General features: G+C 38.9%; 1 protein-coding gene across 6 annotated transcripts in view; it reads right to left on the minus strand.

Moving 5' to 3' along the window:
• Window positions 1–1745: 1745 nt before the first annotated feature.
• Zfx (zinc finger protein X-linked) overlaps window positions 1746–26857 on the minus strand; it is a 185597-nt gene continuing 160485 nt past the window's right edge. For all 6 annotated transcript variants that reach the window (XM_045140130.1, XM_045140129.1, XM_045140133.1 and 3 more), the window contains 5 exons: window positions 9373–9522; window positions 9021–9164; window positions 8526–8675; window positions 7865–8005; window positions 1746–7130 (listed from right to left, as the gene is read on the minus strand). In XM_045140130.1, the coding sequence (XP_044996065.1) occupies window positions 5947–7130; window positions 7865–8005; window positions 8526–8675; window positions 9021–9164; window positions 9373–9522 (1769 nt within the window). In that variant the 3' untranslated portion in view covers window positions 1746–5946. The remainder of the gene's footprint in view (window positions 7131–7864; window positions 8006–8525; window positions 8676–9020; window positions 9165–9372; window positions 9523–26857) is intronic.

A 26857-nucleotide genomic window follows, 5' to 3' on the forward strand; every position in this document is an offset into this window, starting at 1 on the left:
GAGAAATAGAAACCAAACCTTTGGGGCAGGTAGTGTTATGTGTGGTGTGTGCTCAAATGTGCATGCCTCATGCACATGCATGTAGAGACCAGAGAAAAACATTGGGTATCCTTTTCTTATCGCTCATTAGCGCTACTTTTTTTCCTTTGGAGAGTCGAACTTGGCCATCTCTGGCCATCTGAGGGCCTCATTTAAATGGCAATCTTGACAGCATAGCTATCTCCCTGGCTTTTTAATGTCACAACCCCACCACCAAGAAAGATAAAGTGGACAAAAACATATAAGGCTGAAGGGGGAAACCTTGCATTTGCTCATGTGCTAATGGCAGAGTGCAACTTAAAATTGAATTTATTAGGATGACATAAGGGTATTCTTTGACATCTTTGTGTCCCAGTCTGGGTGGCTACAGGATGTTCTGCTTATCTCATAAGAGACCAACAATTTTGTGGCTCAGAGTTGGAGGTGGGCCTATGCCTTCAAGAGCCTGGGTCCATTGGTTAAGGCCTACAGTGGGCAAACTTGAAGGTACATATTTTTCACCTCTGGGTCTCAAAGCAACATTATTAGACTAAGACACCCAACTGGCAGATTCTTGTGTCCATTTCCAACATGATTAAAACTCAAGAGAGGACAGATGTTACTAGAACCTCCAAAACCCCAATAGATAAATTTTGTAATACCACCACTTAGTTCCAAAATCTATCTCAAAGCTAGGAAATGGGCTCTGCATTTCAAGTCAAATCATAAGCAGAAAGGTTAGAAATTGGATCTCTTGGAAAGCAAAATAATTCACACAGGCTTAGTTCACTCTGTATAATTTAGCCAAAGTGTTCAGATAAATTTTGGTGGTCACTCACATAGTTATACGCTATCTAAAATTCCTAAGCAGGTTTTTACTGGAATTTTAGTGACCTGACAGTATCAATATGTCACAACTGGCAAATCTTTTCTGTTCCCTACTAACAGCAACACAAACATGGGTGGTAATTAAATAGCAAAGACAAAAATTATCTTTGTGTGTATGTGTATTTATAAGTACAAATGCAGGCATGTGTGGGTAGAGGTCAGAAGACAACCATGACTGTTGATCCTCACTTTCCACCTTGTTTGCAGCATGGTCTCATTTACCACTGCATCAGGCTAGCTGACCCACAAGCTTCAGGGGAGCCTCATTTGACTCCCGCCTTGCTATAGAAGGGCTGGGATTATAGATGTGTCCATCTTTGTATGCTCTGGGGATAAAAACTCAAGTCTTCACGCTTGTGCAGCAAGTCCTTTACCCACTTAGCCATCTCCCCAAAACCCGTAATTCTGGATTTCAACCTCAAATTTGATGGAATATTTCCATCCCTGTTGTCAGAAGACAATGTAAAAATTCTATCCTCAGTGACAAGGTGGGTTCAAAGTATACTGACAGGGGGCTGGAGAGATGGCTTAGCGGTTAAGGTGCTTGCCTGCAAAGCCGAAGGACCTCAGTTCGATTCCCCAGGACCCATGTTAGCCAGGTGCACAATGCGGCACATGCATCTGGAGTTCATTTGCAGTGGCTGGAAGCCCTGGAGTGCCCATTCTCTCTCTCTGTCTCTCTCTTTCCCTTTCTCAAATAAATAAATAAAATATTAAAAGAAGTATACTGACATGGTCATAGCACTTTCAGCTTGTAACAAGATAGAGATGTATTGTGTGATCCAAGTCTCATGTCTGTGGGCATGTATGTCTTGTCTATAGCCAACACTCCACTAAGGTAACTTAAAACAAAATAGGAATTTATTTACAATAGCAAAGATGTCAAAAATAACAGGAACAATATATAACAAATCCAAGAATTATTTTATGAAAAAGGCAAACAATATATACATGAAACAAAAGATAAAACAAAATCCATAGGGCAAGGTAATTTTGACCTTCTCTACAAAGCTGTAGGATGCAACAAAATGGTATTTTGGATATGAATTGAACAACTCTGGACCTATTAAAACACACACATACACATACACACAATTTTCAGTCCTTTTGCCTGCCAAATCTTCCTCTGAACTCTATTTACTTTTGAGGAATGCAAAGTTGCAAGGTTATGTAAATTTAGGAACTGTAAGCTATTTAGATGTGCACTAAAGAATATAATAGCTGACTCATAAGCTCATACTAATTTAAAGGGGCTAAACCAAAGGCAAAAAAATGCTCTTGGTCTCATTTTACTCTCACTGTCCCACTTCTGGTTGCTTTCTGTGATCTTGTCTACTACACAAGATGTTATACCAGTAAACTTTAAAGTTCAAGTGCTCTAGGACAGTATTTTCTAACTTCAGCAGGCAACAAGAATCACCCAGGGAACATGTTAAAACACAGACCACTGAGCCCCATGTTGTTTCCCAATTCACTGGGGACTGAAATAGGACTGAAAATTTAAATCCTTAACAAAGTCTCATGTAATTACTATGTTGCTTTGAAAACCACTACTCTGAAATATTGCCCCTTTTAAGACAACTGATCATGCTTGTCACTGCATGAGTCCAACCCAAGAATTCCCAGTGAAAACAGGCTACATGTTACCTGCCTGGGTGGGATCACAGACTGTTTAACAGCATGGTTTGGTTCTGTCAGATTTATGGTGTTCACATACCTCGGTTGTTTGCCTTGTTTTGCTTACTTATTTCATCTATTAGACCAACACTTGTTCCTACACTGCACAGTCTCCATTTTTAAAATCAAAAGTGCCATAAATCTGTCTTTTGACTCCTACCTAACTTCCGATTTTTACTAGAACAATGACTATCCTCAAACTGGGCACAAATGGCTAACTCAAAGGTAGAGCTCCTACCAAGGGAAATCTCCATGGGTTAAATGTGTTGTGAGCTACTAAATGAACTTAAGTGCTCTCAATACCCACATTATGCATGGGTAATTTATCTCAGGAATCAGAGATGCTAATACAAAAAACTCTTTATGAAGATAAAAAATAATTTCAAGGACATGCTCATCAGAGGACTCACCAATCACCTCTTAACTTCTCTGTAATGTTACTTGAAAATTCACAGGACTCAAATATCAGTATTTGCATCCAAGTCACAAAACTCAAAGCAATCAAGCATCTTGCATTCTACTGTTGGATAAAAGGAATTAAGAAATAGGGGGATGAAAATAATCCACTGCTTTTGATGTTTATTAGGTTTACAAAAACTGTACATTTTTTTTCTTAAGAAAAAGCATTAACTTAGTACTGGTATCAAATAGACTAAACATTTGTTAACAGGAAAAATATTCTGATTTTTATTTTTGCACATTATTCTCAAGTACACAATTACAATAATGTCACACATCCCTATATGATTTTTCTTTTTATGTATTTTACTTTTTTTACAAAGTATACAGTGGGAGGGACATACAATATTTAACAAGATATTTCTACAGAACAATAACTTATATTATGTCCTTGTAAAAATCTGTACCTCTTTAAAACATTTAACTGAAACATCCATTTTTAGCTTTGCTAATCAAAATTGTTTTAAGAATTAAAACTAGGTTGTAACTAATGTCAGTACATAACAGTGACTACAACTTTTCTTTATACAGACAAACACATTTTATATTCACTTGACCAAACCCTTAAATACCTTTTAAAGGCTTCAATATTGTGCTTTAAAAAGAAAAGAACTGTGTGTGGTTCCAGATTATGTAAAGAGAAATATAAAGTGTGTAAAGTGTTGTGTTCTTTATCTTTCAGTTTATTTAAAAATATATATAGCTAATTGGCCAAATTATTTATATTTTATGCAATGATATTATAGTATTTTTAAAATTTAATAAATTTTAGCTAAGTATCTTACATTATTCCTGGGGAAAATAATAAAGTTCTCACATAAAAACAAAACAAAAACCCAGAGCCTTCAAGAATAGCGGGGGGTGGGGGGATCAAATACTAGTTGTTATGTCTTCAAAGCACGTTATGAGGGCAACAAGGGCAAAGGAATTCCCTACAGTACAGGCTAGGGAATCCACACCTTGGCTTTGGCATTTAGGATAGCATTTATACCAGCCTAAAGCACTTGATGTAGAACTAGACTAAGTCAATCTAGCACTTCAGAGGTTTGCCAAACACCAAATACTTAGATATCTAACCCCAAAAATATAACTCTTGAATACAAATATTGATGGCAAAGAGAAAGATGAAGGTAAAAACCTAAGGGCACAAAAGGAATGGAGCACCATCATGAGGTGGCAAGGCAGCTATCAAGTGGGAAGAAAACTTCTGAATCTCCCATAATGTGCCAGATACGTGTGCCAACAGCCAATTCCAGGGACCCTAACAACTGTTTTCCAAGAGTCATCTTAACAAGACCATAATTAACTAGGTTCTTTTTACAAATTTATAACTGAGTCAGAACTACATGTTAAAAATTGACAACTCTCAATGAAAAAAAACTCAAAGGCTTGATTAGGTTCCAAATAAGGCCTCAGACTTTCCTTATGCATTTGGAACACACATTTATCTTCTAATCCAAGCCAATTTGATTTGCTAAATTTTTAAAATTATAACTGTCTACAAAAATAAAAGAGAAGGCCAAACTTGCCAACTGTACGTCATAATTAGCACCCGTTCTCTGGTCCATGGAGCCATCATTTCTTTTCTGTCCTCCTTGCTTGGTCAGACAAGAGTTCTCTGTCCAGCTTCTCAGAGAACTGAGGTACTCATGTCTGGATATCCATTAGCTTTTCAGAAAAATATAAAGGCATGGAGCTGAAACCGTATGAAAACATTCGAACTATAAACACCTTAACCTCTATTTTTTCCCATTATTTGTCAATTACCAAAGATATTTAAAAGAAAATACCTTTAACTCTTTAAAAATACTAGTGTCCTTATTTTCCTTCTAATTCTTTACCTGAGTAATCTCTCTGAAGAGCAAGACTTACAAAATGCTCTCTTGCATCCCTGGATCTTTCTTGTTACTGTAACTTTAATACTTTTCATTATAGATTTTTAAACAACTACTACTTGGGGTTGTGTGTATAAGTATGTAAAATAAGCAATACACACAGATACATGATATATATATGTGTGTGTGTATATATATATATGTATATATATATATAATTCAGGGTACATTTACATATATAAAGTTGCAAAGATCCTATGAGCCACAAGTTATCCCGAGGAGATTCCAAAATGCAATCCTCAGTAATTTTGTTTGTAGCACACAACCATTCCAAGACAAAGCAGCACAGACAGAGTAATCAAAACACAACAGGATCAAGCAAAACTTCCCATAAGGTTTTCTAAAAGTTTGCTACACTGACAAAAGATGTAAATATCTAAAGAAAACCAAAAGAAGTATATTTTGTCTGCTAAATAAAAAGTAAACATGAACCCAGCCACTGTTCTTTACTCAGTGATGCCAGGGACACAGAAGCTCAAATGGAAACTTTCTTTTTATTGTCATATGGTCTTGAAAATATTAAGTAAGACAAGAAAATGACTTCCATGTTATGATCATTAGACCTCTCCATAAAATGTCCCATTCATAACTAGATGTCTTGGGTGATTTTATTTTGAGGAATTTATGGGAAAAATGAGTCAAAATGAATACTTTCACAATTACCAATGTAAAGTTACCTTAAGTTAAATGGTCTTAGAAGAGTACCATCAAGGTAAGCAAGGTAAATATTTAAATAAATATAAAACTTCTAGGATAGAAAACTTCAGTATAGGATCAGGGATTACTATATTAAAAGCAACTGGCTTGTTGCTGCTTTTCCCCATTTATTAAACAAACTGAATAGAATTCAGAACACACTATTGAACAAAATGTAAAAAAAGTTAACTATAAGCAATAATTCTATTTATACACAGCATAAATCAATTCAGTATTGTTTATTAACAAGACTGATTGGCTTTTAAATGAATATTCTGTTTCAAGGCCTCTACAAACATCTGTAGAAGTATTGTTAGGGCAGACCAACTTCTTTATGATGTCGCATTATGTGCTGGTTCTTTTCCGAAGGTCTTCGGAACCCTTTCTTGCAGTACTCACAGCGGTGAGGATAGTCTTTCGTATGAATGGAGATAACGTGCCGCTTAAAGCCTGAGGCATCTGTAGTGCTATACTCACAGTACTCACACTGGTACACTTTCCGGCCACTGTGTGTCTTCATATGCTTTTTAAGCTCATTCTGCTGTCGAAATCCCTTTCTACATCTCTTACACCTAAATGGAAGGTCCTTTGTGTGAACCGAGAGAATATGGCGACTTAGCACAAATGGATCTGCAATCTTAAAGTCACAATGTCTACACTGGTGCATTTTTTTACCCTTGTGGGCAGCCACATGTTTCTTAAGTTCTGAAGGCCGGTGAAAGCCTTTATCACACATGTCACACTTGTGGGGGTAGTCTTTTGTGTGAACTGAAATTATGTGTCGCTTCAAATCACTCGAGTTTGAACTCTTATGGTCGCAATGCAAACACTGGTGTGTTTTGCTTTCTTGGTGGATAAGAGCATGTTGTTGCACCTCTTTGGTATCTGAGAAAGTCAGAAGACAAATGTCACACTTGAATGGCATCTCTTTACTATGCTTAGTTTTTACATGTGTTTTCAGGTTAGAAGAGTCTGCAGACCTGTATTCGCAGTACTGGCATTCATACGGCTTCTCCCCAGTATGGATTCGCATGTGCTTTTTGAGCTCTGATGGGTGACGGAAACCTTTACCACACTCTACACAAATATGAGGAAAGTTCTTGCTGTGGACTGCCAAGAGGTGACGATTCAATAACCCTTGTTCTGCTGTCTCGTATTCACAGAATTTACACTTGTGCATTTTGTTGGCTCCTTTTTCCTTATGCACCATTTTGTGGGTAAACAAAGTCCCAGCATGAGAGAAATGTTTCCCACATTCATCACATTCAATGGCCTTCTCTGCCTTGCTGGTCAGCTTGTGGCTCTCCAAGTGATTGTGTAAACTTATCTTCTTGTTGGTAGTGTAGTCACAGTCAGTACAGCGGTACTTCTTCTTGGCAAGGTGTTCAGGATGGTTCTTCATATGCCTTTTCAAGAAACCTCTCGATTTAAACTTCTTGCCACAAATCATGCAAGGGTAGACAGTCAGAGGATGCCCATCAGGGCCAATAATTATTGCTAAGAAAGGAAAAAAATGAGTTAAGTGATCAAACTATGTCCTGCTTTGGTTTCTTCAAAAATTTAGTGTGTGTTCTGAGCAGTACTGTCCAAGGATTTCTAAGGACGGTATGCTACCCAACATTCCTTTTACCATTTCCAATAGAAGATACAGTAACCTGATGAGTATGTCTGCATCAACCTCTCCATTTTAACAAGATTAATGAATATGTAACATCTATCAAATAGTGATTAAAGCTACACCAATTTATAGATCTATGAGGAATGATTCATTAAAAAAATAAAGTTTATTTAAATTACTATTTTATTTAACACATCATGATTTACGTTAATTTAAATGCATACATAAATTTGGTATAAGAATAGATATACTATCATATGAACTAAAGTACTTACATCCTGCTGCTCCATAAATTAAGCCTGCTTTATGCTGACATAACTATTTTTTCAAAAAGTTAGTGTTTGCAAAATTTCAGGGATTCCTATTCATTTTCACATAATCAAACTGTAAATATTTTTTTATACTTATCTGATCCACTTCCTACTTCTTTTTATCCAAGGACATCATTCATGAATATCACTGAATTCTGAAAATTGTATTTTCAAATTCAATACATAAAAGCTACATGTGGTCTAGCAGCTAAAATGGCATAACAACACCCCTGAGGTACACACTAACATTTCCTCTGAGAGCTTGCAGAGCACGCTGCACCGTGGAACTCGCGCGCCCTCACCTGTTTGGTACTGCCTGGAATCAGGTCTTCTCCTTTTCTTTGGTTTTTGTTTAGCCAGTCTGCCGAGGCCAGCAGACTCATCTATGTGCAAGAGGGCACTTGCAGTGCCATTCCGGTTTTCAATTCCATCAGAATTATTACCTAACAATGTGCATTAAAAAACAAAATTATAAAGTATCATAAATTATAAAGTATTAGGGATTGTGTATTAAGTAAGACAAGAAAAGCCATGATACTCATGAATGACAGAAACTCCCCATTCTAGGTTATGTGTTTTATGAGCACATTCATCACATTAAGACCATAGGAAATTCCTAACTTCTAAAGCTAAAACATACATGTTAGTAGTTTCTTCATAGGCTCCCTGGTTGCCTCCCAAAATTGTAATGTCACGGGCTAGATAAAATCTATTTGGAAATTAAGAGTTTGAAAGTCTGTGTATTGCCTACAGTACTTCCTTCTATGTAATATACACATGAAGGAAATTCCTGTTAAAAAATAAAAACAAAAAGTAGACTTTATAATTTTCTGCCCTTGTTTAAATCTAATAATTCTTATTGGTATTTCATACTTCTGAAACCTAAGACCACAGAAACTTATTTTGATTCATGAACTCATGTTCAAGAACCAACTCAATCCAAAGAGCTGCTCTGTGACTTACCATAAGCAGCTGCCCATGCGATCGGCATGAAAGTTTTCATTTCACTGTCATCCATTTGTTGTTCATGCACAGCAGCCGCAGCCGCAGCTGCAGCATCCTCCTCACCCACGATCACTTCCATATATACCTCGTCAGCAATTTCAGCAACATCTAAATAAAAGATTATGTGAATTTTTGTGACCGGGTTTACAGAGATCATAGGAAATATACTTTTATTTGAATTCAGTTAATAAGCAAATGAAAATAAGTCCAAATATTACATACCTAGAATACAGTTTTTGTTGAATGGATCATTCATTTTTGGTTTACACCATAATTTGGTTTTAAAGCAACATTCTAAACATAGTGAGCCACTACTTCCTTCAGAATACAGCAGCATAATAACCTCTAAAGTAATACTTTTTTTTTTCCTCCAAATAATGACCATTTAAAAGAGAGAGAGAAAAAACACTACAGAAAAAAAAAAAATTCACCCACAAAAGGCCACCTACTTACTTAAATCTTCATCTTCTTGCTGAGAGTCATTGACAGTCATATAAACCATCTTTTCCCTGGGAACACGAATACTGTTGTTCTGATCAAGTAGTTCAACTCCATGCTCATTCTCAGGCTCACTCTCCACAATGTCTACAGTTCCACCTATCAGAGAAGATGACAACTCCAAGAATTTATTTAAAAACTACACACTAAAGTTACTTTCAAAAAAGAGTTCAAGTGTTCTCATCAAGTGTTCTCGATCTAAATAACTTAGAAATAGTACATCTAAAACATTTAACTGCTAAGCCATCTCTCCAGCCCAATATTGAAACATTTCATAAGGTTGTAAAATGTGATAGCTTCCTCTTACCTAAGTCATCTTCTCCAGGGTCAGCTTTAAAAATGTACACCTTGATGACTTCAGGGCAAGTGCCATCCACTTTACAAGGATCAATTTCTGACTCTGCATCCACTGTCATTCCAGATGAACCATCATGTTCGATTTTGCCAGCATCATCCACTAAAACAGGCAGGAAATACATCACAAATAATAACAACAACAACAAAAAAAAAACACTTAAATAAGGTTACTGTTTTCCAAAGCCCTTTGTATAAACATAATCTCTAACCTGCTTCACATCAAACTGAATGATTTTACCTAGACAAGTAGAAGGTTCAATAACTAGATTTCTATTACAATACTCTTTGGTTCTATTCTCTTGCTAGATGTTTAACACCACATAGGAAGCCAAAATTTACTTATACATGTAAACATATAAAATATAAATAAAGTTACATATATAGTTTTATTTTTTGGTTTTTCTTTTTTTTATTTTTTTAAAATATTTTTTGTTCATATTTTATTTATTTATTTGAGAGCGACAAACATAGGGAGAAAGACAGAGAGAGGGAGAGAGAGAGAATGGGCGCACCAGGGCTTCCAGCCTCTGCAAATGAACTCCAGACGCGTGCGCCCCCTTGTGCATCTGGCTAACGTGGGACCTGGGGAACCGAGCCTCGAACCGGGGTCCTTAGGCTTCACAGGCAAGCGCTTAACCGCTAAGCCATCTCTCCAGCCCTATTTTTTGGTTTTACTAGGTAGGGTCTCACTCTAGCCCAGGCTGACCTGGAAGTCACTCTGTATTCTCAGGGTGGCCTCAAACTCACGGTGATACTCCTACCTCTGCCTCCTGAGTGCTGGAATTAAAGGTGTGTGGCACCTTGCCCGGATAACAATATATTTTTAAAGACTTCCGAAGCTGAAATCAAGTATTAAAGAAAAAAAAATACTACATACAGAGAACATTCCTGGTGGCCTACAAAACTGTAAGTTAAAGAAGAATATTTTAGCCTTGAATAAACAGTAGGTAAAAGTACTCCTACATTAAAGACATTCTTTTTTAAAATAGGGTTAAGATAAAATTTTATATTTATTTATTTATGAGAGAGAGAGAATGGGCCCACTAGAGCTTCTAGCCACTGCAAATGAACTGCAGATGCATGGGCCACCATGTGCTTAGTAGGTACTGAGGAATTGAACCTGGGTCTTTAGGCTTTGCAGGCAAGTGCTAAAGCCATCTCTCCAGCCCCTAAGATAAACACCATTAAACAATGGCCTAGTAGTAAAAATTAAACACTACAGTCACACTGGGCATGGTGACACATGTCTTTAATCCCAGAAGTAGGAGGATCGCTGTGAATTCGAGGCCATCCTGAGACTACATAGTGAATTCCAGGTCAGCCTGGGCTAGAGCAGGACCCTACAGGGGAGGAAAGAAAAACTACAGTCACCATAAATTTTACAAGCACTACTTCATTCCCTATTGTTCTTGAATATCATTTGATTTATTTTCATCAGGATAATAAACATAAAAATAAAGAAAACATGATTGCCAGAAAGGTGCACTTCAATGAAATGGCCAACGAAAACTCTAATTCAATCTGCATATAGCCTGTTTTCCTTCTGGTTGAACCTTATGTCTTATTCAATTCAGTAAATGGTGAGTTGCAACTACATGTTAGGGGTAGAGAGATATCTCAGAAGTTAAAGCTTCATAGCGCAGGTCCTATTTCCCAGTACCCATGTAAAGCCCCATGTACAAAATGGTGCATGCATATGGAGTTCATTTGCAGTGGCAAGAGACCCTGGTATGCCCATTCATATTTTCTCTGTTTGCAAATAAATTAAAAAATATTTTAATAAGCTTCAGGTTAGGAGATGTCAATATGAAAAAAGTGACAAACTCTAAAATTTTACAGTCTAGTGGGAATGCCGACTAACAGATGATTATTTTAAATGTAGTAATAATACAGCTACCATTTATTAAGTGACTAAGTACTGCTTAATGCTTACAATAATCCTGTAAAGGAGGTGGTATGGTTTCATCAACATTTTATAACACAGCAAACTCAAGTTTAGAGGTTAACTATTTTTCTAAATTTATTTATTTATGTATTTGACAAAAAGAGGGACAGGGAGGAGGGAAATAGAATGGGTACACCAGGGCCTTTAGCTACTGCAAATGAACTCCAGACACATGTGCCACCTTGTGTATCTGGTTTACATGGATCCTAGGGAATTGAACAAGCACCTTTAACCACTAAGCTATCTCTTCAGCCTTGAGGTTAACTATTTATAGTCACATAGAATTCAAATCTCAAGCGACATGAGCCTAAAACAGAGTTTGACTTCTGGCCTTTGAAGAATGAGATGGATACTGGCAGAAGCAATTATGATATTTGAAAAAATAGTAATAGGCTAACTTTCTAAATATACTTCTCCCCCACCCTCACCCCCACCCCTGCGAAGTGGAAATAAGAATGTATTCATGACTCAGGCAAGCAGAGTTAATGTTGCAACTAACACTAAGTAGTAGTGGTTTTGACCACCATACTCTGTAAATCCAGAGTCATCTCTTATATAATTTGCAATCATTATTAAACCAAATCAGAACTCAGATCACAATACCTTCAAAATGACACTTCCATAAAGTCCTATCATGCTCTCCTCCGTCAGGTCCAAAAGCTGCATTTATCTAAGCAAAATTCTTACATGGAACTTCAAGATGAACCAGTATTTCAAAAACTAACTTTAAAAGCAAAATTGCGGCTAGAGACATGTCTTAGCAGTTAAGGTGCTTGCCTGCGAAGCCTAAGGACTCATATTCGACTCTCCAGGTCCCATGTAAGCTAGTAACACAAGGTGATGCATGCGACTGGAGTTCAAGTGTAGTGCTAAAGGCCCTGACACATCAATTCTATCTACCCCCCCTCTCTCTCACTCTCTTGCATTAAAAAAAAAGCCAGCTGGGTGTGGTGGCACACTCAGGAGGCAGAGGTCAGAAGATCCTGAAGAGTTCAAGGCTCCCTTAAGATTACACAGTGAATTTTAGGTCAGCCTGAGCTACAGTGAAACCCTACCTGAAAAAAGGGGGATGGCTAAACTGGGTATGGTGGCCCATGTCTTTAATCTCAGCACCTGGAAGGCAGTGGTAAGAGGATCAATGTGAGTTCAAGGACACCCTGAGACTACACAGGGAATTCTAGGTCAGCCTGGATTAGAGACCCTGCCTTGAAAACACACACACACACACACACACACACACACAAAAAAAAAGGCTGGAGGGATGTCTTAGTGGTTGAGGCACATGACCCATGTTCAACTCTCCAGATCCCATGGAAGCCAGATGCACAAAGGTGAGGTAAGCACAAGGCCATACAGGCCCACTAGGTGGCGGCAGTGGCTGGAGTTTGATTTCAGTGGCTGAGGCCCTTGTGTGTCAATTCATTCTCTCTCTCTTAAAAAATAAAGAAAATACTCTGGTTTCTCTTCAAATCGAATAAATCTTTCGCCTTTTACTAAAAAAAAAATAAATAAAAATAAAGAAAGAAAGAAGGCTAGGGCTGGAGGTTTAGTGGTAAAGGCACTTGCCTGCAACCCAAGGACCACATTCGATTCCCCAGGACCCATGTAAGCTAGATGCACAAAGTGATGCATACATCTGGAGTTAAGTTTACAGCAGTTGGAGGCCCTAGCATGCCCCTTCATTCTCTCCCCCCTCTCTCTTCCCCCCCCAAACAAATAAAATATATTTTTAATAAAAAAAAATAAAGGGCCAGTCTGTTTGGCTTGCCTCAAAAAAAAAAAAAAAAAAAAAGCCAGTCTTAGTGGCACATGCCTTTTACCCCAGTATTCAGGGGGCAGAAGTGTGAGAATTGCTATAAGTTTAAGGCCTGCCTGAGACATCACAGTGAGTTCCAGATCAGTGAGACATTACCTTACCAAAAAAAAAAAGACAAAATGCCGTTTAGGAAAATTAAATAACAGGTTCCAGTGCAACAGTTCTACAGAATTCAAAGACAGGCCTGGTGACACGTGTGTCCCTTCCTCACTCGGCCCCATTCCCCCCCACACACACAAGGGAGGAAGTTATGAGACTGATTTAGAGGTATCCTTCCCCCAGGGTTTTGATCAGAGGCTTCAGAATATCTGCTATAGGTGATGGGAGATTTTTAAGTAAAGTAGTGTAAGGTTAGATGTCCATTTTTGCTATGCCACCCTGTTGGCCTGGGAAAGGTGGATGGATCTAAAGGGATCACAATACGAATCAGGGACAGCAGTTAGGAGGTTACTGCAATGTAAGTGGCAGGTGAAAGACAAGGCCTTCAATCAGGTCACAGGCAGTAGGAATACAGAAGAGGGCTGCACTTGACACCTATCTTGAGACTGAGATAACCAAGACTGGGTTGGTACCCTAATGAGAGAAAGTACCAAAGTAACCAAGGATAATTCAGGGAGGGTTGATTTGAAGAGTAAGAAATGAAATATAAGAGAAATAAAAGGATCTCGAGACAAGCGTGGTGGTTCACACCTTTAATCCCAGCAAAGGTAGGAGGATCACCATTAGCTCAAGGCCACCCTGAGACTACATAGTAAATTCCATCCAGGTCAGCCTGAGCTAGAGTGAGGTCATACCTTGAAAAATAAAACAACAAAAAAGAAAGAAAAGGAAAGGAGAAGAAAAAGAAAGGAAGGAAAGAATCTGTCTTCCATTACTTTATTTTTTTTTTTAAACGGTTCTCACTCTGTAGCCTGAACTGGCCTCAGACTTGGGATACTCCTGCTGTCTCACCCTACGAAGTACTAGGATTAGTAGTGGATACTTCATTACTTTAAGATCACCAGTATTCAAGTATTCTTATAAGATGTCTAGCTCACTGAACCAAAGTCACTTCAGAATTTCAAACTTAGCTAGGCAGAGTGGGCTCATGACTATAATTTCAGAACTCAGGAGGCTGAGGAGGAGATAGGATAGCCATGAGTTTGAGATAGGCTTAGGCTAGAGTGAAACCCTGCCTCAGATATACAAATGCCAGGCATAGTGGCGTGGCGGCACATGCCTTTAATCCCAGCACTCAGGAGGCAGAAGCAGGAGAATCACCTTGAGTTCAAGGTCACCTTGAGACTACATAGTGAATTCCAGGTCAGCCGGGGCTATTAAGACTCTCCCTGGAAAAACCAAGAGTCCTCTCAGAACATTCAAGAGGCAAGGGGACCCACCCACCCCCAAAAAGAAAAAGAAACAAATATTTCAAATTGAGGGTAGCATCAACAGGATCTCACCAACCTAGGTAAGAGTCTAGAATGCATCATATTATATAAGAACAGTACACATCTCTTTAAACAGTTTGAGAATGATGAAGCTGGCCTAAACTTTCAGCAAGGTTTCTCAAAACTGATTCTAAGCTAAGGCATGGTGGTACACACCCATAATCCCAGCACTGGGGGAGCTGAGGTAAAGAAGACTGCTACAAATTATGAGCTACATAATGAAAATTTGTCTAAATATAACTTGATTCTAATAGTCTTGCTGTTTTTTGCATATGTTAGTCTGCCAATACCTTTACAATACTTTGAATGACTGGAAAATTTAATAATCTTTGAACATGCAAAATGTCATGCATTTTCCTGAAACAGGGAGTAATAAAAAAAAGCACTTGTTTGTTTCCATAAATACATGAGAAAAGTTTCCAAATACACCAGCTTACCTGATAGCAAAGCTATTCTATTATTATACAAAAGGAGAATTCACCTTCAAATTTTCATCTTGAGAACTTGCCCCATCTCCTCAACCTATGAAATTGTTCTGAATGTGAAATGTTAAAGAAGCAAATTTTAGAAAAGAACACTTTTGATGGTCCCATTAAGTACTCAGATTTCAATGTGATCTTAAAGCTACTATTTAAAATGAATTCTAAAAACAGACAAAGGCTTCAATAAAATTGAGTCATAATATGTATGGTCTCTACATAAGTGCCTTCTTCTAAAGTAGTCATGAAGAACTAGAATTTTAGAATAAGGCTTCCCCAATATAGAAGAGCATAATTTCTGGAAGTTAAGACTACTTCTAATAATAACTACTATTTGCATAGCATTTTTTGCAATTTCCTTAATATTTCCTTAATGTTTCTATGTAAGTTTTTTTTTTTTCCCCCTTGACTTTCTTCTTTTCCAGATAAATAAAGGTTCTGGGATGGTATGCGATTTGGCCAAAGTCAGTTTGTCACTAAGGACAGGGTAAGGTGAGAGCAAGGACATGCCTGTGTTCTAAACACAGAACTTTATTTTCATCTTGTGAGCTTTAAAATTTTTATTTATTTATTATTTGGGGGTATGTATGTGTATGGGATGGCCAGTGTCTCTTGCAACTGCAAAGAAATACCAGATGCTTACACCATGTTTTGCATCTGACTTTACATGGGTACTGAGGAACTGAATCCGGGCCAACAGGCTTTGCAAATAAGTACCTTTAACCACTAAGAAATCTCCCCAGCCTTCATCTTCAGAGTTTTAAAAAAATGTGTTTATTACCTTATGGTGGCTAACACTACTATACAAACCTGCATAACAGAGTGGGAAAATGATCACATCAAAACAGAAGGACTAACTAGAAAAAAGAAGGGATTTAGTAAAGGGTAAATTTGGAAAGGGTAAATGGGGGTGGTGGGAAATTATCATGGTATATTGTTTATACTTATGAAAGTTGTCAAGAAGTTTTTAATAATGTGCTTACTGTGTAAAGCTCAGTATTAAAAATTAAAGGGGGGACTAGAGAGAGGGCTTTAGTGGTTAAGGTGCTTGCCTACAAAGCCAACAGACCCAGGTTTGATTCCCTAGGACCACATAAGCCAGATGCATATGGTGGCACATGCACCTGGAGTTCGTTTTCAGTGACTAAAGGCCCTGGTGCACCCACTCTCTCTTTCTCTCTCAAATAAATATATTTTAAAAAAATAAGGTGGGCTGAGGAAATGGCTCCTTAGATTAAAAAAAAAAAAAGTTTGCTGCCAAACCTGAGTTCAGATCCTCAGGCCCCATGTAAAAGGCAGAAGAAGCTGTGGTATGTGTTTCCATAATCTCACTGCATCTACTCCAAGAAGGCAGGTGGTGAACGGATTATTTCCCGGAAACTCTTGGAGCAATGAACGGAAGACCTTGCCACAAAGGAGGTGGAAGGCAAAGACCAACCCAAAGTTGTCCTCTGACCTCAACAAGCACACTGTGGCATGAGCCATTAGCAGCCCCATGGACCAACACTCATACACACTACACTAAATTAAATAAATACAAATAAGGTGGCCATGCAAATGAGGGAAGACACCTAATGTCGACCTCTGGCATTCACATACCTTAAGAAAATAAATTACCAACTTCCAGTTAAGCACACCAAAGCAGCCTAGGGGAGAAAAAGAAAAAAAAAAAACAGGAAAATACACTCTTCTACTAAAAAGTGAGATGTACAAGAAAATAAATTACCAATAATCCCATGCTAGCCAGAAATTCTATCATGATAGTAAATTTCTTTTGCTCTTTTTCTACTCCAAAAATGTGAAAACTGGGGCTGGAGAGATGGCTTAGCAGTTAAGGCCCATGCCTGAGAAGCCTAAGGACACAGATTCAATTCTCCAGGTCCCACATAAGCCAGATGCACATTGTGGCACATGTATTTGGAGTTTGTTTGCAGTGGCTAGAGGCCCTGGCATGCCCATTCTCACTCTTTCTCCCTCTGTCTCTAATAAATAAAACTGAGAAAACTGGGCTACAGAAATGTCCCTTAAGCATAAGGACCTCTCAAGCTAGAGACCGCCAAGTTGGATTCCCTAAAATCCACATTTGACTCTCCAAACCCACATAAACAGCACAGCATGGCCACCTGTAAGCCCAGTCCACACAGGGTGGAGACTTAGAAACATCACTGCAGCTTGCTTATGTACAGCAGCTCCAGACTGCAAGACCTAGTCTCAAGGAAATATGTGGCTCAGCAATGAGAACACATCAAACCTTCTCTGGCCTTGGCCTACAGCACATACATGGGCATGGGCATATATGTGCACAAACACATGCATATAACACACATCACACCAGCCACACACAAACAAGTGAAACTTGTTTCCTCAAGCCTCAAATTTTTATATTTCATTGTGCTTTCAACCTCAAAATGAAGTAAAACTGATTAATCAACAATCTTTAACAGTAATAACCTATATCAAAGTATAGATGTATATTAGACTGCTTCAAAGAAGATCTAATTGGAGATTGGAGACAATTATTTGCAATGATAGTTGATACTACAGCATCTAAAATTGCAGTTTATTTAAAATTGACACCATTGGGCTGAAAAGATGGCTTAGCAGTTAAGGCGCAAGCCTGCGAAGCCTAAGGACCCAGGTTCGATTCTCCAGGTCCCAAGTAAGTCAGATGCACATGGTGGCACATACATCTAGAGTTCATTTGCAGTGGCTAGAGGCCCTGGCATGCCCATTCTCTCCCTCTCTCTGTCTCTAATAAATAAATAAAAATAAATTTTTAAAAATTGACACCATTTGCCAGGCGTGGTAGTACATGCCTCTAATCCCAGCACTAGGGAGGCAGAAGTAGGAGGATCACTGTGAGTTTGAGGCTACCTTGAGACTACATAGTGAATTCTAGGTCAGCCTGGACTACAGTGAAACCCTACCTTGAAACCCCCCTACAAAAAAAAAATTACCACCCTTTTAAAATAAGCCAATTTTACCATTCTCATTCTTCCTATCCAAGTTCTTGGTCTCTCCATTTACTCAAGATCAGGTTCTCAAAGAAAAAAAAATATCTTTTTAGATGGTCTCCCTTTTCCCAGATTTCCTGGCAAACACCTCTGACCATACTCTCAGTCAGCCTTCCCAAAGTGAAGATCGAATCACCTTTCTATCAAGTAAATGCCATGGTCTAGCAACAGACTTCGGACTAAAACTGCCTCAGTCTCAGGCCCTGTCTCCCTCCAGCAGCACTCCATTGTGTTTTCAACCTAAGCAGTACGTGTTTATTTCCATTCCTTTATGCTTCTTTTACTTTACTTTCTAAAATAAATGAAGACAGTATTTCAAAGGGGAAAGTGGGGGGGGGGAGGGAGGGAATTACCATGGGATTTTTTTTATAATCATGGAAAATGCTAATAAAAATTAAAAATAAATAAATAAATGAAGATAGTATCTTGCAGTAATGATATAACCTGTTATCCAAGAAAAATGTTTGAGACAGATACACACACACACACAGAATGGGTGCAACAGGGCCTCTAGCCACTGCAAACTAACCACCAGACACATGTACCACCATGTGCATCTGGCCTACATGGGTCCTGGGGAATTGAATCTAGGTCCTTAGGCTTTACAGGAAAGCACCTTAACCACTAAGCCATCTCTCCAGCCCTACGAAAAATACTTTTAAATCATAAGGAAACCAAACTGTGCTCAAAATCACAACTGGCTCCAGAACTATCACTAGAACTTACAGATCGCTGGGCATATGAAAGGATAGAGGAACTTTCTACTTAATAAAAATGAAAAATAGCCAGGCATGGTAGTGCATGCCTGTAGTCCCAGCTACTCAGGAGTCTGAGACAGGAGGATCGCTTCAGTCCAGGAGTTCTGGGCTGTATGTAGTGCACTATGCCAATCAGCTGTCTGCACTAAGTTCAACATCAATATGGTGACCTCCAGGAAGCGGGGGACCACCAGGTTGCCTAAGGAGGGGTGAACAGGCCCAGGTCAGAAACGGAATAGGGAAAAAATGAAAACTAAAGCTGGGTGTGGTGGTATACGCCATCAATCAGAGGCAGAGAGGTAGGAGAGTTGTTGTGGGTTTAAGGCCACCCTGAAAGTACATAGTGAATTCCAGGTCAGCCTAGGCTCGAGGGATACCCTACCTTGAAAAATAAACAAATAAATAATGAAATTAGGTATTTAACATGCTATTTCTCAATAAAAATTATTACATTAGGGGGCTGGATTGATGGCTTAGTGGTTAAGGTGCTTGCCCACAAAGCCTAAGGAGGTTCAATTCCCCAGTACCCACATAAGCCAGATGTACAAAGTGGCGCATGTGTCTGGAGTTCATTTGCAATGGCTACAAACGCTAGCATACACATTCTCTATCTGCCTGCCCCTCTCTCTCAAAATAAAATGAATAAATAACATTAAGAAAGAGAAAAGAAAAAAATGTGTTACCTTAGAATGCACTTGAATCAAGAGAACCACCTCAGTTCTTCAAAGGACCCCCTTCCCTCCAAAACATTCTAGAGTCTTTTGTCCTCTCTCTTTCATTTCATTCTATTGGCTTGGGGGAACCACACACTTGGAAAGTTGCCTGTTTGCCTCTGTACCAGTACCTATATAGTTAAATCTAGTTGAAAAACAAGACACACACACACACTCTCATGGTTTCACTTTTAAACTTCATGACCTTCAACTTCAAGGAGTCCTTTCTTGCTACTTTCCCCTTTTCCTCTTTTCCAGATTGTCTTCTCCTCTCAGATCTCGATTCCCCATCCTTGCTGTCTTGTCTGTTGCTGGTCTTAACTTTCTTCAACTAGGAGCAAGTGATAAATCAGAAGAGAAAATTCGCCAACTATCAACTACCATTAGCCCACAAACAGTTTGTGTTTTTCCCTAATAATTATCAACTTCTTTATGAAGGTTCCCCACATCAATACTCTAACCTCAATGCCCCCCCTCCCTCCCCACCGTAATCACGAGTACCCTGTTCAAAGTACAAGGTAACTGCCAATTCTGCCTAAGCCTCAGCAGATAACAAATAGGCCACAAGGCCAGTCTAAAGCCCAAGTCACACGTAATGTTTTCTAGGTTAACATTTTTCCCAACTTTTTTTTATTGGGGAGGGACTAAAACTTCTTTTTATCTCAAGTACTTTATTGTTTGTGTGAGTCAACTAACAACCAGACTAAACACTACACTAAAATCACTTTAATTCATTTAGTGTTAATTTCTTACTCAAATGCCTATACAATTTTTTTTTTTTTTGTAGTGCTGGAGATGAAACCCAAGGCCAGACTAAGTACTCTACCACTGAGAAATATTCCCAACCCTACAACAATAACTTTAGATGGAGTAACAGAAACTTCTTCTATAAAAAAATATTTTTTTTTTACTTATTTATGTGAGAGGCCGGGGGGGGGGGGAGGGGATAGAAAATGGGCATGCCAGGGCCTTCGGCTGCTGCAAATGAACTCCAGATACATGTGCCACCTTGTGCATTTGGCTTACATGGGTTCTGGGGAATCAAACCTTGGTCCTTTGACTTTGCAGGCAAGCACCTTAATTGCTAAGCCATCTTTCCAACCCAGAACCTTCTTTTTGTCTTTTTATCTTTTTTCCCTTTCAAGGTAGGGTCTCTCTGTAGCCCAGGCTGACCTGGAATTCACTATGGAGTCTCAGGGTTGCTTCGACTCATAGCAATCCTCCTACCTCTGCCTCCTGAGTACTGGAATTAAAGGTGTGTACCACCACGCCTGGCCAGAAAATTCTTTTTGAAATTTTTTTTGTTTATTTTTATTTATTTATTTGAGAGTGACAGAAAGGGAAAGAGGCAGTTGGGGGGGGGGGGGGGAATGGGTGCGCCAGGGCCTCCAGCCACTGCAAATGAACTCCAGACACGTGTGCCACCTTGTGCATCTGGCTAACATGGGTCCTGGGGAATCGAGCCTTGAACTGGGATCCTTGGGCTTCACAGGCAAGTGCTTAACTGCTAAGCCATCTCTTCAGCTCCAGAAACTTCTTTTTGAAAAAGCTTTAAAAAAACATATTTTAGGGCTGGAGAAATGGCCTAGTGGTTAAGGCACTTGCCTCCAAAGCCAAAGGACCCAGGTTCAATTCCCTAGAACCAACGTAAGCCAGATGCACAAGGTAAAGCATGCATCTGGAGTTCATTTGCAGTGGCTGGAAGCCCTGGAGCACTCATTTTCTATCTCTCTGCCTCTTTCTTTTAAGTAAATAAGTAAATAAATAAATGATATTTTAGGGGGCTGGAGAGATGGCTTAGTGGTTAAGGTGCTTGTCTGTGAAGCCTATGGACCCATGTTATCCAGATCCCATATAAGCCATACACATAAAGGTGAGACAAGCACAAGATTGCATATGCCCACTAGGCAGTGCAAGCATCTGGAGTTTGGTTACAGTGGCTAAGGCCCTGGTGTACCAATTCTCTTTCTCTCATACTCTCTCTGAATTTTTTTTAAGTTAATAAAAAAGATTAGTTTGGGGTTGGAAAGATGGCTTAGTAGTTAAGGCACTTGCCTGCGAAGCTTAAGGACCCAGGCTCGATTCCCTAGTACCCACATAAGCCAGATAGATATACAAGGCGACACATATGTCTACAGTTCATTTGCAGTGGCTGGAGGCCCTAGTGTACCCATTCTCTCTCTCTCCCTCCCCCCCTTAAATTAAAAAAAAGATATTTTAAATTGAATGTGGTTAATAATAATACATTGTATACTTGAAAATCATTAAAGGTTACTTTCAGTTAAGATGGCAGTGTAGTAGCCACACCAAAGCAGCCTGGGGGGGAGGGGAAGAAATAAACAGAAAAGCACCACAATACACTCTTCTACCAAAAAGTGAAGGTGTATAAGAAATTATCAACAACAACACAGAAGCAGGAGAGAACCAGAGCTTCTAACAAGCAGGCAATCAGCCAAAAGCAGCTCCTGCCCTGGCACCAGCACTGGTCATGGTCTTTGAGAAGAGCTACACCCCTGAGCCACACAATACAGGTGGGGGGACTCTCCAATCACATCAGCCTCCTCACAAAGTCTAAAACCTGATCTCAGCACTTGGGAGGCAGAGGTATGAGAATCACCATGAGTTTGAAGCCACCCTGAGACTACACAGCGAATTCCAGATCAGCCTATGCTAGAGACCCTACCTCAAAAACACAAAACAAAACAAAAAACCTGAAGGAGAAGACAGCAGGGACCAGGTGAGCAACTGATGAGGAAGAGGATCATGGAGCCCAGGTGAACAGCTCCAGTAAAACTTTAGACAATGGCCACAGCCTTCCCTCCCCAACTGCCAGTGCTGAGAACCACTGAAGACCTGGGGAAGGAAACTCAGCTACACAGTCCCCAGCACAGGCAATCAGAACAGCAGACCCAGTCAGCCTAGCCGAGCCCACAACACAGTGAAGAGGGACCAAAGTGGGCACGTGGCATAGGTGCCATCACAAAAGGTAACAGGGGCTACTTACACCAAGTCAAAACCTGCCCCAAAGCTTGGTATATATATATATAGGCCTGCATTGGAAGTGCTAATCGTATCTTCCATGTTAGAGCAAGTTATGTGTTAGATCTGACTGAAGGTCAGGTTTGCCATTCTTAAATAAGCTGGCCGGGCATTGTGGTGCACGCCTTTAATCCCAGCACTCGGGAGGCAGAGGTAGGAGGACTGCCATGAGTTCGAGGCCACCCTGAGACTCCATAGTGAATTCCAGGTCAACCTGGGCTAGAGTAAGACCCTACCCTCGAAAAGCCCAAAAAAAAAAAAAAAAAAAAAAAAAGCTGGCATTTAGGGGTTGTTCTTTGTTGCTTCCTGATTTATATAGTGCCTGTGTCGTCGTCTTCAGTCATTCTTGATGATAGTCTCACCTGACCCCAGGCTGACCTGGAACCCTTTACAGACCAGAAATCTCAGCCTCCCATTTGATAGGATTAAGGGTATGGGGCAACACACACCCTTAGGGACTTTGAATTTGTTAAATTATCTGTTTTAATACCAACTACTACATAAATAATCCCTGCTGGTTTTGACTGTGTATATATCTCAGTTAATTTTATAATTTGCCTGTATTTTGCTCCACCAAGCCCTATTAGAATACTTGCATAGCAGGCGAACCCAACACCTATCACTTCTGCTATTACTCTGGGAGTAATTTAAGAGCCACACCTGGCACCTTAAGCGCCTACCCTCAATATATATAACATCAGATTTACATGTGTAACAATACTGCAGATAATTAGAAAACCCAAGCATCAAATTAACTCAAGATGCAAAATTCTCTATATTATAATACAACAAAACACAAAAATCAAGACATTTCCATCAAAAACTATAAATCCATAAGAAATGACCTCTAGTGAGACTAATTTAGATGAAATGCCTGACAAAGATTTCAAAAGAATGATTATAACTATGTTCAAAGAAATGAAAGGAATCAAAGGAAAAAAAAAACTCCAGAAAGAGAACACAAAAACCTCAACTTAATGAAATAAGGAGGTCAATACAAGACATGAGTAAGGAAACAAATACTGAAGAAAAGCCAATCAGAACTACTAGAAAGAAAAAACACAGTAAGTATTAAAAAAAAAAAAAAAACTGTAGTCCATTGCAAAAGAGGTGGCGGAAAGAATGTTAAGAGCCAAAGGAAGGGTAAGACTCCTTACAATGTGCTCCTCCAGACACAAAATGGCCTGGATATCCATGACCTTACAGTGCCTGACACTACCTATACAAGACCATCATAATAGGAAGAAAAGATCAGAGAGAGACTGATTGAGAGGGGGAGGGGATATGATGGAGAATGGAGTTTCAAAAGGGAAAGTGGGGGGAGGGATGGCATTACACCATGGGATATTATTTACAAACATGGAAGTTGTTAATAACAAATTAATTAATTTTAAAAAAACATGTAGAGGGCTGGAGAGATTGCTTAGTGGTTAAGGCCTTTGCTTGCAAAGCCAAAGAATCCCAGTTTGATTCCCCAGGACCCACGTAAACTAGATACTCAAGGGGACACATGTGTCTAGAATTTGTTGGAAGTGACTGGAAGCCCTGGCGTGTGTTCTCTCTCCCTCTCTCTCCCTCCCCCCCCCCCCACACAAATAAATTAAATTTTAAAAACTCTGTAGAAAGTCTCACCAATAGAATGAAGGACAGAACAGAATATCTAAACTAGAAGACCAGGTGGCAGATCTGATACAGTCCAACAAACAGAAAGACAAATAGGAAGGTATAAATGGGAATTTCAAGACATTCAGAACACTATGAAGAGATCAAATGTAAGAATTCAGGGTACAGTAGAAAGAGAAGAATTTGATTCCAAAGGCATAATAGGTGTTTTCAACAAAACCACAGAAGAAAACTTTCCCCAAATAAGGAAAGAGATACCAATACAGATACAGGAAGCCTTTAGAAAGTCAAGCAAACAAAACCAAGAAAGAACCTCTTCTCTTCATATTATAATTAAACTACTAAAAACACAAACCAAAGAAAATGTATTAAAAACAATTAGAAAGAAATATCAAGTCACTTACAAAGGAAAGCCCATCAGAATAACAGTAGGTTAACTGAACCTAAAATTTAAAAGCCTAAGAATGCTGCATTGCAAGTTCTGAAAGATAACAACTGTCAACCAAACTTACTTTATCCATCCAATTTGAAAGGGAAATAAGGACATTCCACAACAAAACAGGCTAAAGGAATATATGACCATTAAGCTGCCTATACAGAAAATACTTGAGGGCTGGAGAGATGGCTTAGTGGTTAAGCGCTTGCCTGTGAAGCCTAAGGACCCCGGTTCGAGGCTCGGTTCCCCAGGTCCCACGTTAGCCAGATGCACAAGGGGGCGCACGCATCTGGAGTTCGTTTGCAGAGGCTGGAAGCCCTGGTGCGCCCATTCTCTCTCTCTCCCTCAATCTGTCTTTTTCTCTGTGTCTGTCACTCTCAAATAAATAAATAAATAATTTTAAAAAAAAAGAAAATACTTGAAGGGATTCTTCATGCTGAAGAGAAAGGGAAGCACACACATGAAGAAACAGGAAAAAATAAACCATACTCAAATAGTAGTTAATACAAGACAGTAAAGGAAAAACAGGAAGAACTACAAAATAATTAGAATGGCAAGAATACATACATAACTTTCAATAATAACTCTTAATATCAATGGCCTCAATACCCCAACCAAAAGACACAGGCATGCAGACTGGATTAAAAGGGAGAATCCTTCGGTTTGTTAGCTCCATTATATTCTCCTCTCCATAAAAGACAGAGACTAGCTTGGGGTGAAAGGATGGAAAATGGTATTTCAATCATATGGGCCTAGAAAACAAGCAGGTATTGCTATTCTAATGTATGACAAGAGAGACTTCAAACCAACATTAGTTAGAAAAGATAAAGAAGGTCACTTTATATTGATTGAAGGAACAATTCAACAAGAGAACATTACAATTCTAAACATATATGCACTTAACATGTGTGCTCCAAATTTCACCAAACTCTACTAGACTTAAGAATACAACACCAAGCACAACTGTAGCTGGTGAGTCAAAACTCCAATCTCATCAATTGACAGGACATCCTGGCAAAAAATAGACAGACAGACATCTGGATTAAATGATGTCATAGAACAAATGGATCTAATAGATATATAGAGAGAATATTCGATCCAAATGCTGCAAAATATGCATTATTTTCAGTAGCACATGGAACATTTTCTAAAATATACCATATATTAGGATACAAACAAATATTATCAAATACAGGAAAATTGAAATAATTTCTTGTATTCTATCTGACAACAATGGGATTAAACTACAAATCAACAATAAAAATATTAGAGAGCATACACAAAATCATGGAAAATAAACAGTATACTACTGAATGATGAGTGGGTCATTGAAGAAATCAAAAAGGAATTTAAAAAAAAGTCACAGATTCAAGTGATAATGATAACACAACATATCAAAACCTTTGGGACATAATGAAGACAGTCCTACCTAAGAGGGAAATTTATAACTTTAAGTGCCTATACTAAGAAATCAGAAACTACAAAAATGCAGAAATCTTAATTAATTCCAAAGTATTCCAATGGTTTGATTCCAAAGCCAATAGTAAGATAATTGTTTAACAGGATCGTTATTTTTAAGTTATTATTTATTTATTTTAAAGCAGAGAGAGAAAAGAGAGATAGTGGGTGCACCACTGCAAGTGGACTTCAGATGCATGTGCCACTTTGTGCATCTGGCTTTACATGAGTACTAGGGAATTAAACTCTTGTCCATTAGGCTCTGTAGGCAAGCACCTTAATGGCTGAGCCATCTCTCCAGCCCCTAGGATCATTACTTCTAAAGGGAAAAGGATGGTGGTGGGGAGAGGAGGGAAAAAAAGTTCAGAAATGGGGATGGAGGGATGGCTTAAGTGGTTTAGGTACTCAACTACAAAGCCAAAGGACTCAGGGTCAGTTCCCCAGGTTCAATTCTCTCTCACACTACTAAATAAATAAATAATTTCTCACTTATAAATAAAATATTTTTTTAATTAAAGTTCAGAAATGCCTATGTAATAGAAGTAGAAGAACAGATTAATGTGGTTGGAAAGGCCTAAGTGAGGTCAGGGGAAGAGATTAAGGAAAAGAAAGGTGGGGAGAGGGCTAATCAAAATTTAAGAGTAAGTCATATGGAAACCTACTTTTTTTGGACAATGAAACGCCAAGAAGCCATAGATTGTTACTAGAGCATGCAAATGCCATG

This window comes from Jaculus jaculus, chromosome X, assembly GCF_020740685.1.
Source record: "Jaculus jaculus isolate mJacJac1 chromosome X, mJacJac1.mat.Y.cur, whole genome shotgun sequence".
Lineage (NCBI taxonomy): Eukaryota > Metazoa > Chordata > Mammalia > Rodentia > Dipodidae > Jaculus > Jaculus jaculus.